This window comes from Pituophis catenifer, unplaced genomic scaffold (assembly GCF_029215685.1).
Source record: "Pituophis catenifer annectens isolate HBS135680 unplaced genomic scaffold, rPitCat1.0.hap2 SCAF_9, whole genome shotgun sequence".
NCBI lineage: Eukaryota > Metazoa > Chordata > Lepidosauria > Squamata > Colubridae > Pituophis > Pituophis catenifer.
Genome location: NW_027256889.1, coordinates 131,777 through 155,427, shown reverse-complemented (window position 1 = coordinate 155,427; position 23,651 = coordinate 131,777). Strand labels below are relative to the sequence as shown.

Below are 23,651 nucleotides of genomic sequence, written 5' to 3'. Positions count from 1 at the left end.
CCAGGCCCCTCCCGTCAGGCGGAGCCGGGACTGCCAAGAGTTGCACCTGGCAAGCGGGATACTGGGTCGGGCGCTTTCCGGACCAGTTCCACCAATTCCGCTCCTTCCATCGGGTGTGACGGTCGGGCGCTCAACATCGAGTACATGTTCAGGGGCCCTGGGCACCTCACCCTGACGCAGGCTAACAGATTAAAGCCAACCCTTGGAGTTCACCCCAGGAGGGTCAGATTTTGGAGAAAGCAAGGGTGGTGGGCACTTGGATGGACTACTGATCCAAAGCCGTTGTGCTTCACTGCTGCCCTTCTCCTGTCCTTGGCTTTGGTCCTTGCCACCTCCCAGAATGTGGGAGGGGGGGATGTTATAAAAGAGGAGCAGAAAAAAGAGCTCACTAGCCTCCGGAGGTCTTGGGGCGGGTGGCATTCCCCCCCCCTTTCAGGACTGTGGGTGTGCTCTAGGCAGGAAGCAAGTGCGAAAACAGGAACTGGGGAATTGGTGAGAGGCTTGCTAGCAAGGAAGCCTCAGGACCCTGGGGAGAACAGGAAGAGCCACCAGGCAGAGAAAAAGGATCCCCAGCAACAGCAGTCAGAGTGGGGAGCAAAAGAATTAGAATGATCATTCTTTATCAGCTAAGGAATTTATCTCCGGTGCATAAGCTCTCAGTGTACATACAAGTAAAAAGTGAAGCAAATCCCTCAACATCATTTTTTATTTTCCAACATTCACTCTCATCTTTCATGTGGACATTTCCAGAGTGTTCACATGTGTACATGAACAGCCTGTGAGGGCCCGAGTGCTTGTTCCAGAAGGACTGATTCCCCAATTCCACCAGACCCAGTGAAAGGGAGCCTATGGCTCTCTGTGCCACTTAGAGCCCCCCAGCATGGTCCCCAGAACCCACCAAACTGCCTGAAAGTGAATCCTCCTTCTGAGACCCACTGACACCCGTGGAGGGATGATGCCATGCGCTCCCCATCAACAAGGGCTTCTTGCAGAAAGCAAAGCAAGGCTCTCCCTCACAAGAAGAATCTGAAGGAACAGCAGCTGCTGAAACCTTGGGGCACCAGCCCAGCCGTGAAAGGAGAACTCCCCAAGTAAGAGCCGCTTAACACAACTGCCGGGTTCGCAACAGCTTCAACCAGATGATCACAGGACACAGAGAAGATGGCTACCTGCAAAATGGGGACAACAGTCTGACCTTGGAAAGCCTGATGCAGGGGCTATTATTTAGCCATTAAATGTCTAAGGAACCCAAATCTGGAATGACTCTTGGATGCTTCATATAAGAAAAGAACGACCGCCCCTGGGAGGGAGCAAATCAAAACAACCGCGTGCCTGTTCCCTGGCTTAAAGGGGCCTGCCCATTTACTGACCTGAGCCCTGGGAAAGGCTGGGTATTTAAGGCTCTTTGAAAGGGGTGGGCATACAGATCTTGAGAGGCCAATGCAGCAAGAAAGAAGACTGACTTAATCAAACAAGCGAAGCCTGTCAGGCTGTGCAGGTCAGGCAGTGGCTGTAGCTGATACCTAGGCCCTACATTGCGCTTGACAGAACCTGCAACTGCGCCCAGGAGCAGGGATGCCACTTGGGCATCACTACTTATGCCACCACACACTGGCTAAGTGCAGCTTCTGAGTAGCCCACCCACAAGATGCCCCATGTAAAGACTGCCTGAAGACCTTCCTGGCCAGAACTGCCATCTGTTCTTCAAGCAGGAGCTGAGAGTCCAGGCAGCTTGCCAGTCCCAAATGGGCACTGCAGCCTGACTCATGGCTAAAGGTGGGAGATCCCCAGGTCCAGTCAAGTCAGGGTGGCAAGGTTCTGTCCCAGTGTCAGGAATTTAGGCGGGTTGGATGGAGAGGAATGATTTGACCCTGCCTTGACTTGAGTGAGGTAGCATATGCCCCTTCAAGGTGTGCCACCTGAAGTTCTTCCCGTTCTGTGTCAGTTGGAGCCAGGAAGGCCTTTCCTAGATTGGGGGCCCTTCCGACAGACACTCATGTTCTAGCCTTCTTAAGCTTGACTACTGTGATGCACTGTAAACAGGCTCCCTTGAAAAGGACCTGGGAACTTCAACTGGTCCCAGAATTCAGTAGCGTGAGCAGTGATGGGCATGCCTCAATTTGCCCACCCCTGCTTTGCAAGCTGTATTGACTGCTGGCTTACTTCCAGGCAGCCTTCAAGGTGGTGGGTGCTAGGTTACTTGAGGGATCACCTGTCTCCCATCATGTATATCCATCCCATTCACTCCTCCCCTCGAGCGTCTCTGGGCTGCCCGGAGCAGACCCCGAATCCGCGGGTGGCCCTCCCTTCCTCGCCCCCACCGACTGTAACCGCCTCCGGGCGGGACGGCTTGGTGCGCGGTGACGTCATTGCCATCGCCAAGCGGGCGGGGCCTCGGTGACGTCAAGCGGTATCCCAGCAACCGGCCTGCCTGTCCGGAGCGACGGTGGCCTCACGTGCCTCGCCTCCAGGACCGCCCATTGCTCCGCCCAAAGCAGCGCCCAGCTATGGAGGGCGACCCGGCAGGAGGGGCCGCGCGCGCGCGTGGGTGTCGCGGGGGGCCCCGGGGGGCTCGGAGGGAGGGCCCGGGGGGGGGGGTCTCTCCGCGCCTCCTGAAGGCCGACCCGATTTTCCCTTCGCAGCGCCGGCCGAGCGCCGCCCGCCCGCCGCCCCGCCGCGGCTCTCGGAGGACCCGAGCGGGCGCCCCCCGCGGCCGGACCCGCTCTCCAACCTGGCCGCGGCCTACGGGAGCAGCCTGGCCTGGCGGGGGAGGGCGCTGGTGAGTGACGCGCCGGTGCCGGGCATCTGCCGAGTATGTGCAGAGCGCCGCCCGCCTGACCCGCGTCTCCCCGCAGGCCGAGCGCCTGGTGCCGCTGCGCCGCCTGCAGTGCTACTTCGCGGTGGACACGCGGTACGTGGGGCAGAAGCTGGCGCGGCTGCTCTTCCCCTTCGGGCACCAGGTGAGCGGGGGGGGGCGGGCGAGGGATCCTCTCTCCCCCCTTCCCGCCCCTCCCCCTCCGTCTGTCTCTCTGTCTGTCTCGGCAGGACTGGCAGGTGCGCTACCAGCAGGACCCCCCCGTGGCGCCGCGCTTCGATGTCAACGCCCCCGACCTCTACATTCCAGGTAGGGCCCGGGCAGGTGGGGGAGGGGCGGTGTCCCGGCTGCAGGGCCGCCCCCCCTTCCTCCTCCTCCTCCTCCTCCTCTGCTTCCTCCACAGTCATGGCCTTCATCACTTACCTGCTGGTGGCTGGGCTGGCGCTGGGCACGCAGAATCGGTGAGGCTGGTGGGGGCACCCGAGCCAACCGAGCATCCCTTCCCTTGCCCGGAGCCCCCTCTCCACTTTTGCTGCTTGCAGGTTCTCCCCCGACCTGTTGGGCTTGCTGGCAAGCTCCACCCTGGCGTGGCTCATCGTGGAGGTGCTGGCCGTTTTGCTCGGCCTCTACCTTGTGGCTGTCAACACCGCACTGACCCCGATCGATCTGGTCGCCTTCTCAGGCTACAAATATGTAGGGTGAGGAGCTTGGGACCCTTGCATCCTGGCCGGGGCGGAGGGAAGCTGGATTGGTAGTGAGGTTGACCCATCTTTTTCTCCTTGCCAGTATGATTGCAGGCCTCTTGGCAGGGCTGGTGTTTGGGAAGCCTGGTTATTACATGCTGCTCGGCTGGTGCTGTGTCACCATCTTTGTGTTTACGGTAAGAGGGAAGCTACCATGCTGGGCTCGTGTTGCGGGTGGATGGGCAGCCTTCCCCTCAACTGTTGCGGGTCCTTGGCCACCTGCCTACACTGACTTTTCCTAGCGGGCTTCTCTCATCCATCCTTCTTCTCCCAGATCCGTTCGCTGCGCCTGAAGATCCTGTCAGAGGCAACTGAAGGGGTCCCGAGGCAGGTCACCCAGAACCAAGTGCGCATGTACCTGACCATGGCTGTGGCTGGGCTGCAGCCCCTCCTCATGTACTGGCTGACCTTTCACCTCATCTACTGATGCTTTGCTCAGGCAGCTGCTTTGTGCCCCCATCCACCCACCATTTCCAACCAGCCCCGACTCCCTGGCCGCCCTGGTTGTGCAGAAGACAGAGTAGGGCAAATGGGCATTTCTGGGCCCTAATTCACAGCTCCCCAGTCCTTGTTTGCAAGGGGCCTGGCAGTTTGCACTGCTCCCACCTTGATTTGGCTCAAGACATTTACTTGTCCCGCTCTTTTCTGTCTGGTTCCTGTCCAGCTGGGTTGGTCACTCCTGCAGAGGAGCTGGGAAAAGCCTGCTTTCCTGTCCCTTCAGGATATGGAATTTCCTGCTTGCCACAAACCAAATAAAATGTGGGAGGCAGTGTGCGTGCTCTGTCATTTTGAGAGAGGTACTGGAAGGCATTTTCTATCTCCCACCTTCTGTCCCCCAAGGGGTTGGCCTGTCCTGCCCTGCCCTGCCCTGCCACGTGTGGTCAGGAGCAAAATGGTTGTGCCTTCAGCCACTTGGGGAAATGTTTGGAAGAGCGTGGGAAAGAGAAGCAGTTAGGTTTCTTGTGGCAGGCAAGCCTGTTTTGCAACAGGGGCTTTCCAGGGAGTAGCAGCTACCTTTGTTGCCTGCGCTGAATGGGCAAAGGGCAGCCTTAGTTGGGCAGGATAGTTGGGAGCTGCTGCCGGCCTCTTCCGATGCCTTCTGGGCTGCAGCCCTTGGCCAGTAGCCCCCTAGTACTAAAGCATTCGTTGTACAAAAGTTTACTCTTTTATTCAGAGTCCACTCATTACTAAAAAGAATTAAAAGAATCCCTCAAGATTTAATACAATCAAGTTTTGATTTGTTTTTTAAAAAAATATAAAACCCATTTAAAGCTGGTTATGTAGAAGCTTGCTCAGTGAGATGCCTTTGCAGCAGCTGTGCTCGCTGGAGCCGCTCTTGAAAGTCCCCCTCAGATTGGAAACACAACCTTTCCCAGTAGGAAGGGAAGCATGCGGTGGAACTGCTGGCAGCTGTAGCCAATGGTGCAATCCAAGGCCTTCGGTTGCCACAGTGCCCCCTCCAGCTCCTCTCTCTGCTTTCTTGCCAAGCCAGAGGCATTAAGGTGGGCCTGTTAGTCAAAGGTGGCCTCACCTGAGAGTCTTTGGAAAAACGGTTGCAGCTGTGGCACTCGATAATCTCAAGAAAACCATCTGGCACACTGGAAAGCAAAACTGGGCAGTCCCAACAAAGAAAGGGGGAGAGGCACTGGAGGGAAGGTCCTGGAAGAGAGCTGAGCTTAAGATATACTGAGGAATGAACTAACAAGGAGGGTGGGACACATTACTTTTAGGGTCCTTACACCTTACTTTTCTCCCTTCCTGGCCCCCCGATTGGGGGCTCTTACATTTTGCCGACTGCACTGGCATAGCCATATTTGGGATACTCAGCATTCCTTTCCCCCAGGGAAATGGGGTTTCACAGGGCTCTGGTAGAAGCTGCTGTAGAGCCCCCTGCAGGCACTACTTTACATAGCCTGTTCTCCCACCCCCCTGGGAAATGCATGGCTGTGGTAGTTAGCCCAGCCCAGCTTGAGAGGGAAGACGGTACCTTTGAGTCTCGGGTGCACTGGAGGAATTCTGCAGAAGCACACGGGTTTGAACACCCCAAAAGTTTTCTTCCTCCTGAAGAAAAATGGCTTCGGCAGCTCCACCACTCCTTTCCCCAGGCCCACCCATCTGAGCCGCCTCTGCGGGACTCAGCCAAGGGAATCACCGGCGGCTTCAGCAGGGGATTCCCAGGAGCTCTCCCATTGCGTTGAGAGGGCCCAAGTGGGGCAGGGCTATGTAGAGCCTATTCACCAGAGGGAAGGCAAGGGGGGCTCTGGGTCAAGCGAGGAGTCGTCATTGCTGGCTCTGAAAGGGGGGCACTGCCCGCAGCTCCTCTTGGACTTCTATGGAGCAGCTGAGCCAATTCCCCCGTGTACTGGAAAGGGTGATGGGCGGGGGGGGGGGAAAGGAGAGGGACGTTCCCAGGGAAAGAGGGATATTTCCCTATCAAAGCCCTGCAGGGTAAAGCTGCCTGCTGCTGTATTTACATGCTGCTTTGGTTCCCACTGAGGCAGCTCCCTCGCTCAGAGGGTGTAGGCATTGCTCATCAGATACTCTTTGTCATCCAGTGTGCTCCACACCGTTCCCACTGACAAGTCCGGGTTCTTCCGGCAGATCTTGACAAAGAAAACCCCCATCGAGCCCAGCAGGATAGTCACCAGGATGGCCAGAAGGACTGCAAGGATCACAGCTGGAGAAGAGAAAGAGGCAAAGGATCAGGTGGGGGAAGGGGCTTTGCTTTCAGAAAGGCAGGGGAGCCTCCCTGCTACTTGCTTGGTTGGCAAGGCAACTAGTACTGTGCGCCTCCTTATCCAGAATGAGAACTTACCACCGAGGGTGATGGACAGAAGGGAACACGCGCACAATGGGATTCCCTTCCCTGGAGAAGCTGTGGCAGTAGCACAATGAGGGAGTCGGCAGCCCTTCCCACCTCAGAAGAGCTGCTGTGGAGCTATTGCACCAGCAGCACCAAGGACAGCCCTGCCAAGATGTCCCAGAAAACCCAGGCCCTTCTTGGATTGAGCTGGCCACAAAACCAAGGTGCAGCGGGAGATCCCACTTCCCTCGTGGGAGTCCCTGCAGTCTCAGCTGAGGACTAGCTACATACCTCTGGTGGAGAAGCTGAAGGGTTCGGACGGGAGGCGAGGGTCTGCATCTGTGTCTCCTGGCTCTTCGGTTATCTCTGAAGCCGGGAGAAGACAAAGAGGAACCGGTGAAAAGTGGGGAGTTTGGGGAGGAGTGATCTGGAGTCCCAGCTGCCCTTTTGGGGGTCGTGTGGGGGAAGCATGGACTTTTCCAAATCATGCTGGATCTTGGGAGGTGGGGTGGGAGGGCATGCCAACTGTGTGGGAAGGGCGAGAGGTTACCTCCATCACCTGTGCACTGGCTCCAGCAGTGCTCCTCAAAGAGATAGTTGTTCTTGTTGCCACGGCAGCCCCCATAGACAAACTTCTTGCACATCTGGCTCTCGAGGTCAAAGTACCAACGGAGGAAGGAGGCTCGGCAGGGACCTACCACCCGGGGTGCAGCGCAGAATTCTAGGGGAAAAGATAATTTGGAGAGTCGCCTGAAGGGAAGATGAGAGTCCAGGGCCCAGGGAAGAAAGGCTCCCTCTTACCTCTGAAGCCAGGCTTATTTTCGTAGGCCTCTGGGTGATGTCCGGCTCTTGGTGTAGCCACTGGGAGAAAAGCAGAGCAGTTGGCCAGAGGCTGAAGACCAGTGATCATCCTTGGCAAAGCTGACTCTTCCAAGCCACTCCCCCCTTCCCAGGCCTGGGCACCCCTAATATGCACACCAAAGGTCCTAGAGGCTCATCTGCCCCACTCTCCAAAAGGCAGCGAGTGCCAAACAAGGTAAGACTTAACTTGCAGGAACACCTCAAAAAATCTCTGGCTTTGGAGGCTGTAGAAAACATCCCCTTGCAGAGAATTTGGTCACCAAGGCAGCATTATTAAAGGGCTATAGATTTTCAGAGACCCCAGCCTCCAGCCCACCCAAGCTCAGAGAGCAATTGCTTTAGCTCCCAATTTCTGTCCATTCTTCTAGCCTCGTGCATGAACCCAGCACTTTTACCTTTAGTGGCTGGCCCTCCATGTACCACTGTTGCCTCTGCAGCCCCACCTGGAAGTCAAGAGAATTCTGGCATCAGAGACCCAGAGCAATGGTCTTCTGGAGGCAGACTCACCAAAGGGCTTGACCTGACCTGGAACACTCCTGGCGGAGCAGCCTTGGACAAAATCTCCTGGGGAGATCTCAGCCTTTGCTCTGTGTTAAAGTTGTTAAATTTTAAGCTGCATTCTGGAGGGTGACCTGGAGCACACCCCTTGCTGGGAACCAACCGGGGATGCCAGGTCCTGGGAACTCCCACTTCCAGCACAAGGTGCTCTGAAGGCAGGAGAAACACAGGCTGCTTCCTCTCGGGGCTGAGAATTTGGGTGTAGCATAAGCCACAAAGCACAAAGGGGAGAAAGGCAGCGGGAGCCTCAAACCCGTTGTAGTGGCAGGGGGTCCCAGCAGTAGGAAAAGAGGAAAGCAGCGGCAAGTGTTGTGTTCCCAAATACACTTTACCCCAAATCTCTCTGGCAACTCTCTGGCATGCTCACCTGTGGGGTGGTGCTCTCTGAGCTAGGTTGTTTTCTTGCAGATGTTTCATTACCCAACTAGATATCACCAATGCTAGTCAGTGCTAGACTAGCACTGATGATCTTACTTAGTTTGAGTAATAAAATGTCTTCAGAGAAACCAAGCTCAGGGAGTAACAAGGACTCTCATTTCAACCCTGACCTACAAATATTCTCCTTTATTGATGCTCACCTCTGATACACATCTGGAAGCAGTCCTGTTCTGAGAAGAAGTTGTTGGCATTGCCTTTGCAACCCCCAAAAATGAATTCCTGGCACGTTTGACTTGTGGCATTGTACCACCACCGATGGAAGGATGCCCGACAGGGGCCCACTGTCTTGGGCGAGTGGCATCCATCTGAAAACAAAGAGAGGTTTGTGGAAAGAAGCAGCTTCAGAGAGGCCGGTGGCCTCCACACTCAATATTTTTCTGATGGCATTTAGGGCCACTGCCACATTTAGCTGCTGCCCACTCTGGGTGCCAAGAGCCCAGGGCAACTCCACCCAGATTGGTCTGGAAAGGCAAGTAGGATTGTGAACCACAAGTTATGAATGGGATGCTGAACTTGGGCCAGTGGGATCCTTCATCCCCTCTGCCTCAGAAGGCTGATCTTGCAGAGATAAATTTGGGATACCCCTCTATGCAAGTCAACTTGCCTTAATAGAACAGTCACAGTGGTACTTTGCTTGGGGGAAATAGCATTCAAAACTCAAACTCTGAAAATTCTTCCTTGGCTTTTCTGCAAATATATTTCAGGTATTGGCAGGGCTGGCATTTGTGAACTTTTCACTCAGAGCAGATGAATAGTTGCCCTACATTTTTATTCTATTACTGAATATTTAAAGTATTTTCCTAATTCTAGAGCTGATTGTAGGAAACTCTTCTAGTGGAAGGTCCTTATCTATGCACGTGACCATTTGTCCCAGGAGAATGGGAAACAACTTCTTTGCAAGAAATAGCTGTCGTTTGGGGGGAGGGTACAAGTGGGAAGACCACAGTACCCTAAGATTCTGCATTTCCCCACTGGTGAAGCCAACCAAGGAAAGGAACGCTGTCTCTCTGGATCACTTTCCTTGCCCACCAGCATAAGCAAATCCCACAGGATCCTGACCACCACAAGATAGTCGATGTGTGCCACAGCTGCAGTTTAGATTTTCCAGCAACCTGGTATGGCCAATTTCCCACTATGTAGCTGGGTTAGGGTTAGGGGGGCTTTCAGAGTAGGAAGGCTGAGGCAGGCCAGGCTCAAATGCACCTCTTCTGGAAATGTTCTGGATTACCGCCTCCCTCCCTCTGGTTGATGTCCTGCAAACACCCTGTTTCCGAGGTCTAAGTCTCAAGTCTTGCAAACAGTGTGTCTGGGCAGATTCCTATTCCCTCCCCCCCCAGTGACCCACAAAAGGAAAAGAGATCAGAGCCCGTAGTTAGCTTTTGGAATTACACGGAAATAAAATCTGCAGGAGAAGCAATTTCCAAGGGCAGAAGTGGGGAAAGGTAACCTATGCACCTGGAAAGAAGAGAGGGCTGTGGTGTGAGGGGGAGGCCTTTGGAGAGCAGAGGAGAAACTCATTCAGCAACACGTGTTGCTTGGCGTGGGAATTATCGCACTGTAACTGCACTTCCCTAGGCCTTTTCACTGTGAGATGCATACAAAACTTCTGTCCATAACCTCATTAGTTTTAGGTCAGAACCCAAATTGAAAAGGGTCCAAATCCCCCTTGGATTAATTTGAAACCCTCCTTAACTTGGAATGAGTTTGAAGCTTCAGGCATATAGCTATGTCATGGATATAAGAGTCTTCAGTTTATGACTGACCTGCATGAAATGTTGCAAGGGGCTAAGATGGCCATTTTTCAGATGAACAGAATTAGAGATTTTGTGCAGAAATAATGGGGCAGATTGTGAGCTTCAGAAAAAGAAGCCTTAATTTCCTGCTTTGCTCCCCTGGTGCAATATTTGTGGCCCAAGGATCCCATCCAGATTGCTGCTGGCAAGGAGCCACAGATTGGCCCACCATAACCTCCCACAGCAAGAGAAAGCGCAAGGAAGACCCTCAGCTCTTTTTTTTTTTTTTTATTGAAAAAGTTTTCAAATACAAATTTTCCCCCCCCCCTCTCCCTCCCCCTCCCTAACCCCCCCTCCCCACCCATCCCCCCCTGTGACTTCTTCGTAACAAAAAAACCCCTAATTCATAACAGATTACTTACTCCCTCGTCAAAATACTGACCTTTACTTACTAAAAATATTATAAATATCATAACATCCCCCTTTATCCATACATTTCAGAAAAGAAGAGAACAAAAAAAAACAAAAAAAACATTATACTATAACTATTATAAAATAACTTCTAATTTAACATAATAGTGTTTTATATCTATATATTATTACAACAATTCAAAACCACCTTCCACTTTAAAACTATACGATAAATCCTACTTTAATATTTAATCTTCTATATATATTACTATAACATTTCAAAGCGACCTCCCCTTAAAATCTAATTTAACATTTATTCCACTCTATCCATTTCCTCCACTCCCCTAAATATATCTCTTAAAAATCCCTTTTCTTAAACTAATCAGTCTGTAGTTAGCTTATTCACCCACTGTCCTACAAATTTACCATACACAACAATTCTTAATATCTTTAATTCACTGCCCACACTACTTAAATATATATATATATATATATTCCATTATGTCTAAATAAAAAAAAAGAAAAGACAATAACTTTAAATTTATAGTCCATATAATATCTTCTTTGAGGTCTTTCCACTGGATTGTTAAAACCAACATCCATAATAGGGTAACATAGCTTGCTGATGCAACAGTTTATTCAAGATCTTCAATCATATCTGCCCCCATCAGTAGTAAATATCTTCTTATATGTATAAAAGTAAAAACAACCACCCGAGTGACATTATAATTATATTCCATATAATAATAATTATGGGTTTCATCAGGATTATTGATTTCCATCATCGTAGTGGGTAACAACCGGATCTTCTGCATGCCCCAGCATGATTCTCTTGCCTTATGATTCAAGATAATTATAATATGTTTATCAACACAAAAAGAAATATCAAAGTAGATAATTCAAATCCATCAGTTTGAGGCTCTTTCCACGTCCCAAAATTATGGCAATGCAGAGATCTGCCACTATCCTCAGGATGATATAGACCAATATGTCGCCTCCTCTATGTTTTCACATAATCATTCATATTTTAAAGACACTGGCTTCACTGTTGCTTGAGTTAGAAATTTCTATTTTTATACAACCTATTTCTTTTTTTGTTTTCTTTTTGTGGGTTTGACTTCGATCCTGGTTTCTTTTCTACAGATTGTGTGTCAACTGGTCGGTCTTCATTCTGCTTTATAGATTGGTCGTATTGATTTTGTTTTGATGTCTCATGTTTCTTTTTTATCCCTTGTATATCCCCTAATTGGTTTCCATGCTTGCCTTGATATGTCATCACATTAAAATCAGATGGCACTTCTCTCAAATTTGTAGATAATCCAGCTGGGGTGTCCGGTAAATCCAAAGGCAATTTATCTGGTACATTCTCTGTAATTCGATATTTTCCCTTTATTTCCAGCTCCTTCTGCTTATCCTGTATCATTCCTGAAGAAGTTAAATTCATGTTCAACCTATTTTGATAAAATTCTTCCGCTCTTTCAATAGTATCTAACTGATATCTTTCTCCTTGATGTCTCAGTATAATACCAACTGGGGCATTCCACCTATATGATATATTTCTCTTTTTTAACTCAGACACCAGAAAACCAAATTTCTTCCTTTCTGCTAATATCTTAGGTGGGAGTTCCTTGTAAATCCATATCTTTCGTCCATACAATTGCAAATTAGAATTAAAAGAATTTTGCACAATATTATTCCTAATTTCCTTGTCCGTAAAATAAATCACCACATCTCTAGGCAGTTGCCTTTGCTTAGCAATCCAGGAATTTATTCTGAGAACTCTGTCAATCCTACAAGACACTTCCTCAGGTTGAACCTTTAAAATCCCAGCTAGAATTTCAGAAGATATTTTCCTTAAATCATCTCTATTATTTTCCTGCAAACCTCTCAGTCTTATCGCATATTCTGTAAAATTATATTGGACCATGAGAACCTCTTTTTCAATCCTCTGTTGCAGATTTTCTACATTACCAGACATTTGGTCAGCATCCATTTTAGGTTTTTCTTCTGAGCTATTATCCTGAGTGTTTATCAAATCATTTTCAATTTTTTGAATTCTATTGTCCAATTTATCTTGAATTTCATCCATTTTAGACTCTAGTAAATTAGTATTTGTATCCAACTGTATCATAAATTTTGAAAAACCATTAACCACTTTTAAAATTTTTTGCTCCAAAAAATCAAACTTAGATTTTACCAGTTCTTTAATTTCCTGCTTAAATTCTTCAAGATGCTGATTCACAATCTCATCCCTTCTTTCAATCTCCTCTAAGAGAAATTCTATTATATCAAAATCAGGTTTCTGAGACTGAAGAGTTAAAACTTGTTCCTTTAAATTGTGGGTGAGGGAATCCCCCCCCCTTCTTGTTTATCTGACTTTGTAAGTCTCGGCGCCATGTTTCCGCCCAGGCAGGCTTTGTTAAAAAGAAAAAAAAAGAAAAAGAAAAAAAAAACAAGAAAAAAGACTTCTTTCCAGTCAACAGCAATATCAAGTCTCCAGGAAGAAAAAAAGAAAGAAAAACACAGGAGCGAGGTTTTGTCTACAAATGTAGCCAGTGGTATTTATTCCGCTACATTGTAATAATAGAAAACAGAAAGACTTTTCCTTTCTGCCTCTTCTCCAGCTGCTGCAAACGCCATTTTAAAAAACTTTTTTCCCCTCCTTTCCTTTCCTCTTCTCTCTTAAGTTATTTTTTATTTTTAAAAGATAAGTAGAATACTTGCGGTTCAGTATTACAGATCCAGCTCACATTTTCTTTAAGTAATCTGTTAAATTCACAGGCTTGCTCTTGACGCCTGGCTCTGCATTCGCAGAGGTCTCCCAAAGCCCGGAGCGACGGCTGGGGATATGGGGCATCTCATCCGCTCCGTCCCAAAAGAAAAAGAAAAACTTTTGGGACTCTGCAGAGAGTTCTACCCACCCCTGCCGGCTCTATCTCCGTTTCCTCATGGAAACGGAGTTTTTTCGAGCCGCCGTTCCGTTGTGAAGGCGGCTCTGACAGGCAGTGGAAGCTGACGATCCCAAAGGAACGTCTGGCGGCGGCCAGCAGCAAACAGGAAGTCCCCGACCCTCAGCTCTTGACTGCAGAGAGAGGATTCTGCTACCTCCTCCTCTTTGCTCCAAGTTTGGGGTCTGCCCTGTGGCCACTTGCAAAAAAGGCAGGTGAAAGCACCCACTGTCCAAAGGCACAGAAGCGATGCCAGCAGGGCCAAAAGGAGCATTTTCTTACAGGAAGTCCAGTTGGCATCAGCTTCCTCCAGCAGACAATGGCAGGGAGGCAGGTGACTCAGGCACAAGTTGCAGACCTCACCTGAACAGGCTGAACCGGTTCAGGGCTGGTTGGCCCATCCCACCAGATCAGATTTCACTGAACAACCTCTCATCCCTGGGAATTTATCAGAAGGGCAGGCACCACTACCCCCACCTGGCTCTAGCCCAGGAAAATGCTTTCGTGTCCCCCCAACCCTGGCAGAAGACAAGAACGCCCATTTGGTCAGGACAACATGCCAGCAGGTGCCTAAAGCCCTGATGAGCACAAGAAAGGCCTGGCGAGAGGCTGCCATCTTCATATCTGGCAATGCCCACCCCTCTAGCAAAGCAGGACAAAGGCAGTCTGGCAAGTGCTCCAGACCCGGCTTCAAAGCCACATCCAACCCAGGGGAACTACCAGGCTGATGCCCGTCTAGGTGGGAAGAAAGGAGGCCCTCATCTCCCAGTCCCAGCAGCCAAAGGTGGCTGGGAAAGGAGTGGGGGTGGGGAGGGAGGGGAGACCAGGCTTCCGGATTTGGGACCCTTGACCCAGGGAAAGGGGGGGCTAAAACGATCCGCAGCCGGCCGATCCTTTCGGGTGGGGCACGTCAAGACCAGCCTGCGCTGTAGGAGCGCCCAAGAGAGGCACAGGGCGTTGGCACTGGCCCGGATACAGCGCAGGAACCCGCCTAACGATCCGCAACCAAGCCTGGCCACCGTATTTGAAGCTACAAAGGGGCGGACGGAAGGCCTCTTCCTGAAGACCGTTCAGGGGAGCAGCACGGGGCGCGAATTCTTACCTGGCGGCGACTCTGCGGCCGCCAGAGCGGCCGCCAACGTGATCCACAGCGCCAGATTCTTCTCGCGCCCCATCGCACCGTCCTCCCGGACCAAGCTACCCGCTGGGCCGCAACGGCCACCGAACACCGCAGGTGGGCCACGCCCATCGCTCTCCGGGCGCCAATCACGGGGGCCGACGTCTATCGCTATCGCACCTGTCTGCCCACCTATTTTGCATAGGCTGCGCAGCAATCACGTGGTGGTGGTGATGGAGCGCCCCACCGGTTGCAAAGTAGGAAAGTCCCGGATGGAGAAACTTGCCAGGTGTAGTCAGGGCGGGGCTACGGTCTGGACTACTGCTCCTGATTTCTTCTCCCACTCGCGGTTGCCTAGTTCCGGGATGGCTTCTGTGGGAAGCCTCCTCCGCCGGCTTCCACCCTCCGACTTGCGAAGAGCGTGCTGGGCTCTGCACAGGCCCCGGGGTAAAAGCCGGAGCCCCTTCCCTTCGGCCCTTTCCCCCTCCCTCTTCAGCATTCCGGCCTACCTTTTGCCGAAGTTTCGCGCTCGGACAGCCGTTGTGTTGGGAGCGCGACGTGGTCAGGGAGGCCCTCGCTTGCCTTAGTAGCCCCCACCGCAGGGAGGCTTTCTGAAGAAGTTGCACCTCTTGGGAAGGGCGGGGGGTCGTTGCCATGAATGTACTTGCATAATGACAGAACGGGCCAGGCGGGGATAGGGTGGAGCTAGAAGGAAGAGGCCGCTGGGCGTCCCGCTGGGCCGATGAAGCTGCTCCAAAAAGCTCCGGCAGCTTTCTCTCTCAACCTGAGTCCGAATCAAACGACCCGAATCGAGCAGCGTTGCTTGGCCTGCCCCTGCCCTGTCTGGCGGCAGCAACTCGAAGGGGCAAAGCCCAGAGGTGGGACCAGAGCCCGGTGAGGAGATTCGAAGGTAAGCACTTCGCAGGCCGGCGCTAGAAGAGAAGGGCCGTGCTGGCCACACATTCAAAGGGCTTGGGGGTGGGGTGGGGGGGATGCCGGGCCCAAATCTTAGCAGCCGGCGTTATTTCAGAAACTTGAAAGGCTGGAGGAGGGGGAAGTGGCCAGGCGACCGCGCTTTGCTGGAAGGCCATTAGAGGCCGCAGGGCTCGTTCCCGGCAGCAGCAGCTCTGGAAAAGGGAGGCCCGCAAGAACGGTCGGGAGACCGGTTGGGCCCCGCCTCTGCCCCCAGACCAAGACGGCCCCCTACCCCGAGGGAGGGTCTGGGAGTCAGAGCTCCGCCCCGGCTGCTATAAGGCGCGGGAAGCCGGCGGACGCCCCGTCTAATTGGCGCAACGATCAATGGCGGCGGATCGGGTGGGGAGGCGCTTAGGGCGTGCGTCGCCGGCCCGCTCTCCCGGCCTCTCTCCCGGAGGCAGCCGCGCGGAAAGGACAGCCAGCCCGGGCATCCAGAGGCGCCAAGCGCGGGTCACGGTTAAGTATGACCGACGGGAATTGCAGCGGCGCCTTGACACGGAAACGTGGATCGACGGCCGGCTGGAGGAGCTGTACAGAGGACGGGTGAGGGAGACGCCGGGTTAAGCGAGAGGACTCGGGGGACCGCTGGCGCCCCCGTCCAGAGCGGCCCGCCTGGGACAGAGCGACTCCTTTGTGGCCAAAGGAGCTGCAGCCTTCCTCAGCTTCCTGGGAGGCCGCCTTCAATTCTGAACTGGTTCCTCGAAGCCACGATGGGGTTAACGTTAAGGCTGTGGGACCCCCCCTCCCACCCCTCCCTCCCAGCTGCTAATGCTCCTCAGGGACTGGGGAGCCATCTGCCTTGTTGGGAGGCACATCTGCCTTTAAGGCTGCCAGGAGGCGCTTTAGTTGTAGCAGCAACTCTCCATCCTTTTGGTGAGCAGCGGCCTTGGTCTAGCTTTGCGTCCAGCAGGGTGGTTGCTGGTTGTTGCTTGCTGCTGGTTTTGCTGGGTGGGATTTTCAGGCTCAAGAGACTGAAGGTTGCTGGTGGTTCTGGACCAGGAGAGAGACTTGTGGCAACTGCCAAGAGGGGAAGCTGCACTCAGAAATACAATGGACTGGGGGCTGCAGGGTGGGCCCCGCCTGTCGCCCTTAGTCACCCCATTCAGCCGTCTTTCCGAGAACCATTGCTTAACGCATTGTAAGCCGCCCTGAGTCTCCGGAGAAGGGCGGCATATAAATCAAATTAAAAAAAAAACAAAACAGGTATTTGAGCCCCAGCTTTTCCTGGAATCTGGAGAGCAATTCTGAAATTCCCTCCTCAATACATGGGAAGAGCCCATCTGGCTGTGGAACAGGCAAGACTGAGCAAGAGATGGGCTCCTATCGAATTCAGGCTGGAATGAGGGGAGCTGCATCCTCAGCTACCAGAGGGCTGCTATCTGCCCTGCTCCAAGATTCATTCTGGCCCCAGGGCACCTTGGCTTGGAAAGGAGGCCAACCTTCTGGGCTCACAGAAAAAGTGGCAGATGGGCTTGCAGAGAAGGGTCACCGGCCTCCTCCTCCTCCGCCGCCTCCTCCTCTTCCTAGGGAGGAATGTGCATCCCCGCCTCCGGTTGCTGATATTTTCCTTGCCTAGAAAGGATTCTTCGAGGTGGGGGTGGGGAGCCTGGCCTAGCTATAAAAGAGACATCTCCAATCCTCCCATGAAAGGAGCGAGTTACCATCTGGGTTGCTTTTTTGCCTCCCCAGGGAATCTGGGAGGGGAGCAGCTCAGCTGGTAGGTTGATGCTCTGATCCAGAGGCTTCTTGGTGTGAGGGGCAGCAGTGCTGTGACTATCCTCTTCCTCCCCCCTGCATATTTACAGGGAGGTTGCAGAGAAAGGTTTTTGCACTGGAGGCTTTTAAGAAAACTGAACAGCCATTTGTCTGGAATGGTGTAGATAGGGTCTCCTGCTTGAGCAGGGGGTTGGACTAGAAGACCTCTGAGGTGCCTTCCAATTCTGTTATTCTGTTAAGGGGTACAGATGGAACCAGGCTCTCCCAACTGGATCAATTACTTATCGCGTGGTGGGCAAAATAGGAGCAATGGGTACTTATGCTCCCAGGAAAAGCAGCAACCACATCTCTGGGATAATGCGGGGGTGGGATGCTCTTCATCTTGCCTAAAAAGGGGGATACAGGTGGGTCTGGGTTTTGAAAACTTTGAAAGCTTTGTCATTCTAGATTATTTTCAAACTATGAAATGCTTCACTGAAGAGCTGCACAAGTCAGAGAGCCTGGGCTATTGTCAAAAAGCTTTCCTCTTGTGAGACCTCATAACTCTTGTTCCTAACTCTTGTTCCAAGAGCCCCTTAGCCTGACCCTTTTTGATTTTGTGGCAGGAAGATGAGATGCCAGATGAAGTCAATATTGATGATCTCCTGGAGATGGACACAGATGAGGAGAGGGCCAAGAAATTACAGGTAAGCTGCTTTCACATTACCAGGTCTGCTGACTCAGAATCCTGAATCGGCACCCTTGACTGGGTCCTCTCAGCAGGAGCAGAAGGGAGGTGAAAATGTTGAGTTTATAAACCGGGCAGGGACAAAGCAGTTGCAACATTAAAACAGAGCAAGCAGTGGAGTGAACAGGGGCTCTTATGCAGACAAAGAGCTCCACTCCTTGTTTTGAATTCTGAAGAAGTTGCTGCTCTAAGAGGTGAAGCTCTTTTTCACGATTAAATGAGCCTTAATGCCCATTAACAACATGCTGGTGCTAATTTCTGAGCACCAAGATTGAGGCATAGATTCATCTCGCCCTGCGCTATTTGCTAATAAGCATACCTAATGCGGAGTTAGCCTAGGCTGTGCCATTTTGTTAATAAATAGAAATTAGGATCTGAACAGGAAGAAAAGGGAACCGGTGAAAGAGAAGGCTGTGAATTAGATCTGAGCCCAGGGAAGAGATTTTCCTGGTTAAGTTCAAGAGTAAAGCTGAAAAAGAGGCTGGAAATTAAAAGGGCTGGACAAATAAATGCTGGGCCGCCCATCCTTTGGGACTGTTCCTCACTGTAATTTTTTTCTAGGGCACCTTGGAGTCATGCCACAACAACACGGAGGTGGGTGTCCACTTTGAGCAATCACTGGCTTTGGGTCCTGTGGAACGTGCATGTCCGCCAAGTGGGGGGAGTTGGCTTTCCCAAACAGATGCCGCACTTCCAGCTGCTGTGGAATAGTTGAGGAAAGGCATCCTTTCACTCTTTGGGCTCCCTGGCCTCCTTCCCACCCATGACTCCCTGAGGAGCTCCCTTGCAATTCCTGGGGATCTGGTTGCTCTTGATCCTGGGAGTCCCTATTGGAGGGAGATCCCTTTCTTGGGGGGTTGTTGTTGTTGTTGTTGTTGTTGTTGTTGTTGTTATTATTATTATTATTATTATTATTATTATTATTATTATTATTTAGACTTCTATACCGCTTCATAGTGCTTTACAGCCCTCTCTAAGTGGTTTACAAAGTTTACAAAGTTAGCATATAGCATATATGGTTCCCCCAGTGTCAGACATCTTCTCCACCTTACTGGAGAAGAATGGTGGGACTCAACTTCCTCCCCACCCCCACCCCCAGGACTTCACCAGAGAGCTGCTGGAGAAGCTGAGAGGTCTCAGAACGGAACATGTTCTCCGCCGGACAAGTCCCAGCAGCCAGAGGAGCATGGACCAGAGGCCCAAAGTCCCACAGTGACTGTGATGCTGGAGAGCTGCAGAGACGGCTGAGCTGCTGGAAGAAATTGCTGCTGTCTCCCTGTCTCCAGTAGGATGGACTGGCTCCATGGCTTCAACCACCTCCACCCTGCCGGGAAGGTCTCCTGCGCCCTTTTGAACTTCTCTCTGTTGATGGATGACAGGCTCTGCTGGGCTGCCTCCCCACAATAAAGTGCTCTGTCTCCCAGAAGCTCAACTGTTGCCTCTGCCAGAGCAGGGTGGGGGAGACGGGACCTTATGATGACGGGGACCCTTGTGAGAGAGAACCTGGCCAGGATAGAGTTTGCCCCCTGTAAAGTGCTCTGGACTTTTCTGGCCATCACCCAGAAGCTGCGCCTGTGTTTGCACACTCTTGGCTAGATTTTTTCTGGCTGGGCATGTTTGGCACAGTCTGCCTGATTATCCAGGGCCATGAAAACTCAGAAACGGGTTCCTTGCCCAATCCATCCTTCAGCAGCCCCCCCTGTAGCCGGTGAGGTGAGGTGAAGGCAGCAGGCTTTACTAAAGTCTCACAGCTGTGACTCCAGGTGGGTCTGTGACAATTTGCCACGGCCAACTTGCCATGGCCAATTAACTGTGGGACAACTTGCTCCGGGACAAGAGTTATACTAATATCAAAGAAATAGTGGAATAGAATAATTAAAGAAAGGATGCAAAAGGAGGGACAGAATGAAACGCGAATTGCAAAAATTAAAGTATTTTTTTATTTATTTTAAATAACGAAATAGAATAAATTGTCCTGCAGCAAGTTATCCCACGGTGAGTTGGTCACAGCAAATTGGCCGTGGTGAGTTGACCGTGGAGTAGTTGCCCCATTCCGACCCCAGCCAGCCTTTCCATGTTTCAGGCAACCCCCTCAGTCAGATAGAGGCACTGAGTCCTGTTTCCCCCCTCCCCACACTCAGCTGGGACCCAGAGTGGGTTTTCCGGGTTAGAAGCTGCTTCAGGAGTCCAACAGCACTTTGTGCTTCCCTCTTGCCGGGGTGGAGATCTGCGTGGTCCACCAGGAAGTCAGGGGTCCCATATGTTCAGCCCACCTGCCGGCAACTGGGCCTGCGGCAGCTCTCTCAATCCAGGCCGTCCTTGTAGCTTCTGGATCCCCCAGCATTATCTGGCTATCAAAGGCCTTCTCCCAGGCCCCACAGATGTCTGTGTGCATATGGCTTCCCATGTGCCTCCCCCACTTCCCATTACTGTCTCTGCAAGTCAATGTGTGCCAGCTACTGCCTGCCTCAGTCCAAGCCAGAGTGGCAGGGGGAGGGAGGGAGATCCTTTCCCCAGGGAGGGAGGGAAGATGCTTGCAAAGGGAAGCTGGGCCAGGCCCTCCCTCCCTCCCATGGCTGGTCCAGCAGACACTGGAGCCTCTGAAGCTTGTGCCCTTATTTGGGAACAGGCAGAGGCTGGAGAGGGGAGGGACTTGCTGTCCAGCTCAGCTGGGCCCTTTTGTCCTCCCTTGGCCTAGATGCCCACAGCCTGCCCTCCCCCCCCCAAGAAAGGGCTTTTTCTCCAGAGGGGGTTGGCATGAGGGGGAGTGCTGGACAAGGGCAGGAGGAGAGCCCAGTTGGCATTGGGGGCTCCTTTTTTATGGGCTGCTCTGGCAAATGACTTTTATCTCAATTCTTCCTCCTCCTCTTCAAAAAAATTCTTATTGAAAATTTAAAAGAGAAATGACCCCCAAGCCCACATAGTATACAAAATGTGTAAAAAAACAGTAATATTCAACAATTATGAAATAGTATTAACAAAAGGAGGGAAACGGCCTTTTCAAAAATAGATAAGTCACACTTCCTGAATACAATCTTTGCTACTGACCACTTTTCCAATCTCTCAATATAATTCTATTGGTTATTCTGCACAACAAATAAACCCCTCAAACACCCCTGTGATCAAGTTCCACAGTTTTGTAATATAGTTCAAAGTAACATTGACAAATGTAACTTGAAAACTTTCACATCCATCTACTTAATGTATGTTAAAATACTATTCCAAAAAGAAACTCAAATTAGATAGTTCCTTGGCACAAAACATCAAAACTTTAATCCCAATCTGTATATAATGTTAATTGTATAATATGCAATCCCAAAGTTAACATTGAATTAACTCACTTCATTGTCTTTTACACTTTATTGTTTTATAGTGAGGTGAATTGTTTAGTGTCCGAATACAATGGGATTAAGTTTCTGTGTATGTATAAATGCATTTGGGTCAAACATAATTGTTTAGTTTTGCAGATGTTATGTTTTATTGTTATGTGCTGTTTGCCACCTAGAGTTGCTGTAGTGAGAAGGGCAGCTGTACATGAATCAAATAAATAAACAGGAGTGGCTTGAGCAAGTTCAACATATTCAGGGAAGGCTAGAGTTAGTTTGTTCCCCAGATCAGTCTTGAGCCAAAATAGAACGAAGCTCCAAATCACCAACTGCAGCCTTGGGCGTCTGGGCTGTTGCCATTCTCCTGTGCTTTGAAAGGCTCTTGATACTCATTACCTCTCAGTCCAGACCCCCAGTTTGGTGACTTCTCTGGCACTGGGGGGGAGGGGGGCACTTTGCAAATTAAAAGTTCGTGCTCTGGCCCTGCAAAACCTGCCTGGCCCAGCCCTGGATCTTGTGGCATTCCTTTCGTGGCAGAGGCTTAACGGAAAGGGCCGTGCTGATTCTCATGCCCCTGTGGTCAGGAGAGGTCACCATCCATCTTCTGGCTTGCCAGGTCCTTGCTTTCCCTTTCCTATAAGATCCCAAACCCCAAAACAGGCTCCCTGCCTGCTGGAGAAAGAGCCTTTCCACTTCCACAGGATCGCTTGCTTCCCAGGTTGTCCCTGGATTCATCTGCAAAAGCTGAGCCTCTGGAGACTAAAACCACCTTTGCTCACTTCCAGATTCAGGAGCAATGCACAACCAGTGACCGTGGCCTTGTCACATTAGGTTATTGGCAGTCCACAGGGAGGCATCACAGTTCCAAAGGGATCTCTTGCCAAAACTGATTTCAGATTGATGCCCCAATTAACCTTTGGGATCTGCTTCTCTGAGTTACAGCCATGACCACCAACTGAAACTTCCCCTGGCCTACACAATGCAGCACGCCTTTCCCCTGCTTCAGAGGCAAACAGCTGGTTTGCTTGGGAAGACCCTTCTGCCGGGTGGGGGCCTCTCGCCTGCTTAGGCCCTGGCAACTGGGGCAGTGGGGCTATGAGCTGCTTCAGCATAGGAATTGCTGAGATGATGATTTTCTTGGGGCCTGCCTTGCTTTGCACCATAAGCTGAGCTTTGGTGCAAATGGCTTTGCAGAATCCGCTGATCTAAATCAGCTATAATGCTAGTCGGGCAGCTGCCGGTTCTCTAACTGATCTAGCTATCTCTGCTGCGAAAGAAGGGCCTGCTGATGCCACCGGAAAGTGACGTTGACCCAGGACCTTGGGATGGCTCTGATCTTTCCTCATTCCAACCTCTGGCTTTGGAGAGCAAATGGGCACTGTGCCTGAGCACCTCTCTTCTACCCCACCTGCTGCAGGGGCCAAGGCCCAGAGTGCCTGAGAGGACCTTCCAATGATACCTGTGATGTCCCCAGGGGTCCTGCTTGCTTTTTGTTGCTCTCCAGCCCCCTCCCTTTTTTGCCTGAGCAGAAAGAAAAGAGCTGCCGAGGAGAACCAGGGCCGAGAAAGGGGAAGCCTTGCTCCGCTAACCCTTGGAAGGCAATCGGACCATCTAACCTGGGGAGGTCTGGTTTCCCTACACCAAAGGGGCACATCTTGGGCCTCCACCCTCTCTCGTGCTAGTTATTAGCCAGGGTAGAGAGATTCAAAGATGGGCAGAATCTCTGGGGTTGTGGAAGTTATCCCTGGCTGCTCTCAGTTCTGGGTGGCTTGTTGTTGTTACTTGCGAAGTTGTGTCCGACCCATTGTGACCCCATGGACAACGTTCCTCCAGGTTTTCCTGTCCTCTACCATCCTCTGGAGTCCATTTAATCTCACACCTACTGCTTCAGTGACTCCATCCAGCCATCTCATTCTCTGCCGTCTCTTTCTTCTTTTGCCCTCAATCATTCCCAGCATTAGACTCTTCTCCATTGAGTCCCTCCTTCTCATTAGGTGGCCAAAGTATTTCAGTTTCATCTTCAGGACCTGGCCTTCTAAACAGATGTCAGGGTTGATCTCCTCTAGGACTGACCAGTTGGATCGCCTTGCAGTCCAAGGGACTCTCAGGAGTCTTCTCCAGCACCAGAGTTCAAAGGCCTCCATTCTTTGGCACTCAGCCTTTCTTATGGTCCAACTTTCACAGCCAGACATTGCAACTGGGAAAACCATAGCCTTGACTATATGCACTTTTGTTGGCAGGGTAATGTCTCTGCTTTTTAGTATGCTGTCTAGATTTGCCATGGCTTTCCTCCCCAGGAGCAAGCGTCTTTTAATTTCTTGGCTGCAGTCCCCATCTGCGGTGATCTTGGAGCCCAGGAAAATAAAATCTGTCACTACCGCCATTTCTTCTCCATTTATTTGCCAGGAATTGAGAGGGCCAGATGCCATGATCTTAGTTTTCATAATGTTAAGTTTCAAGCCAACTTTTGCAATCTCCTT

At 51.3% G+C, this 23,651-nt stretch overlaps 3 protein-coding genes across 3 annotated transcripts; 2 read left to right on the top strand and 1 right to left on the bottom strand.

Moving 5' to 3' along the window:
* The first annotated feature begins 2,507 nt into the window (after positions 1-2,507).
* On the top strand, positions 2,508-4,784 carry YIF1B (Yip1 interacting factor homolog B, membrane trafficking protein). The gene is made up of 8 exons (XM_070949426.1): positions 2,508-2,544; positions 2,643-2,779; positions 2,856-2,960; positions 3,046-3,124; positions 3,219-3,276; positions 3,358-3,513; positions 3,602-3,695; positions 3,833-4,784. Exons 1-8 carry the CDS (start codon positions 2,508-2,510, stop codon positions 3,983-3,985), a joined length of 819 nt encoding a protein of 272 aa, XP_070805527.1. The 3' UTR covers positions 3,986-4,784.
* Positions 4,712-14,524, bottom strand: SPINT2 (serine peptidase inhibitor, Kunitz type 2). Its single transcript, XM_070949427.1, has 7 exons — positions 14,413-14,524; positions 8,359-8,523; positions 7,618-7,665; positions 7,163-7,222; positions 6,912-7,082; positions 6,653-6,727; positions 4,712-6,235 (listed from the first exon to the last, which is right to left on the bottom strand). Exons 1-7 carry the CDS (start codon positions 14,483-14,485, stop codon positions 6,069-6,071), a joined length of 759 nt encoding a protein of 252 aa, XP_070805528.1. The 5' UTR covers positions 14,486-14,524; the 3' UTR covers positions 4,712-6,068.
* Positions 14,525-15,726: 1,202 nt separating this feature from the next.
* PPP1R14A (protein phosphatase 1 regulatory inhibitor subunit 14A) lies at positions 15,727-20,301 on the top strand. The gene is made up of 4 exons (XM_070949428.1): positions 15,727-15,945; positions 17,724-17,804; positions 18,407-18,439; positions 18,945-20,301. The coding sequence occupies exons 1-4, from the start codon at positions 15,727-15,729 to the stop codon at positions 19,059-19,061; spliced, it is 450 nt and encodes a 149-aa protein (XP_070805529.1). The 3' UTR covers positions 19,062-20,301.
* Positions 20,302-23,651: the final 3,350 nt, after the last annotated feature.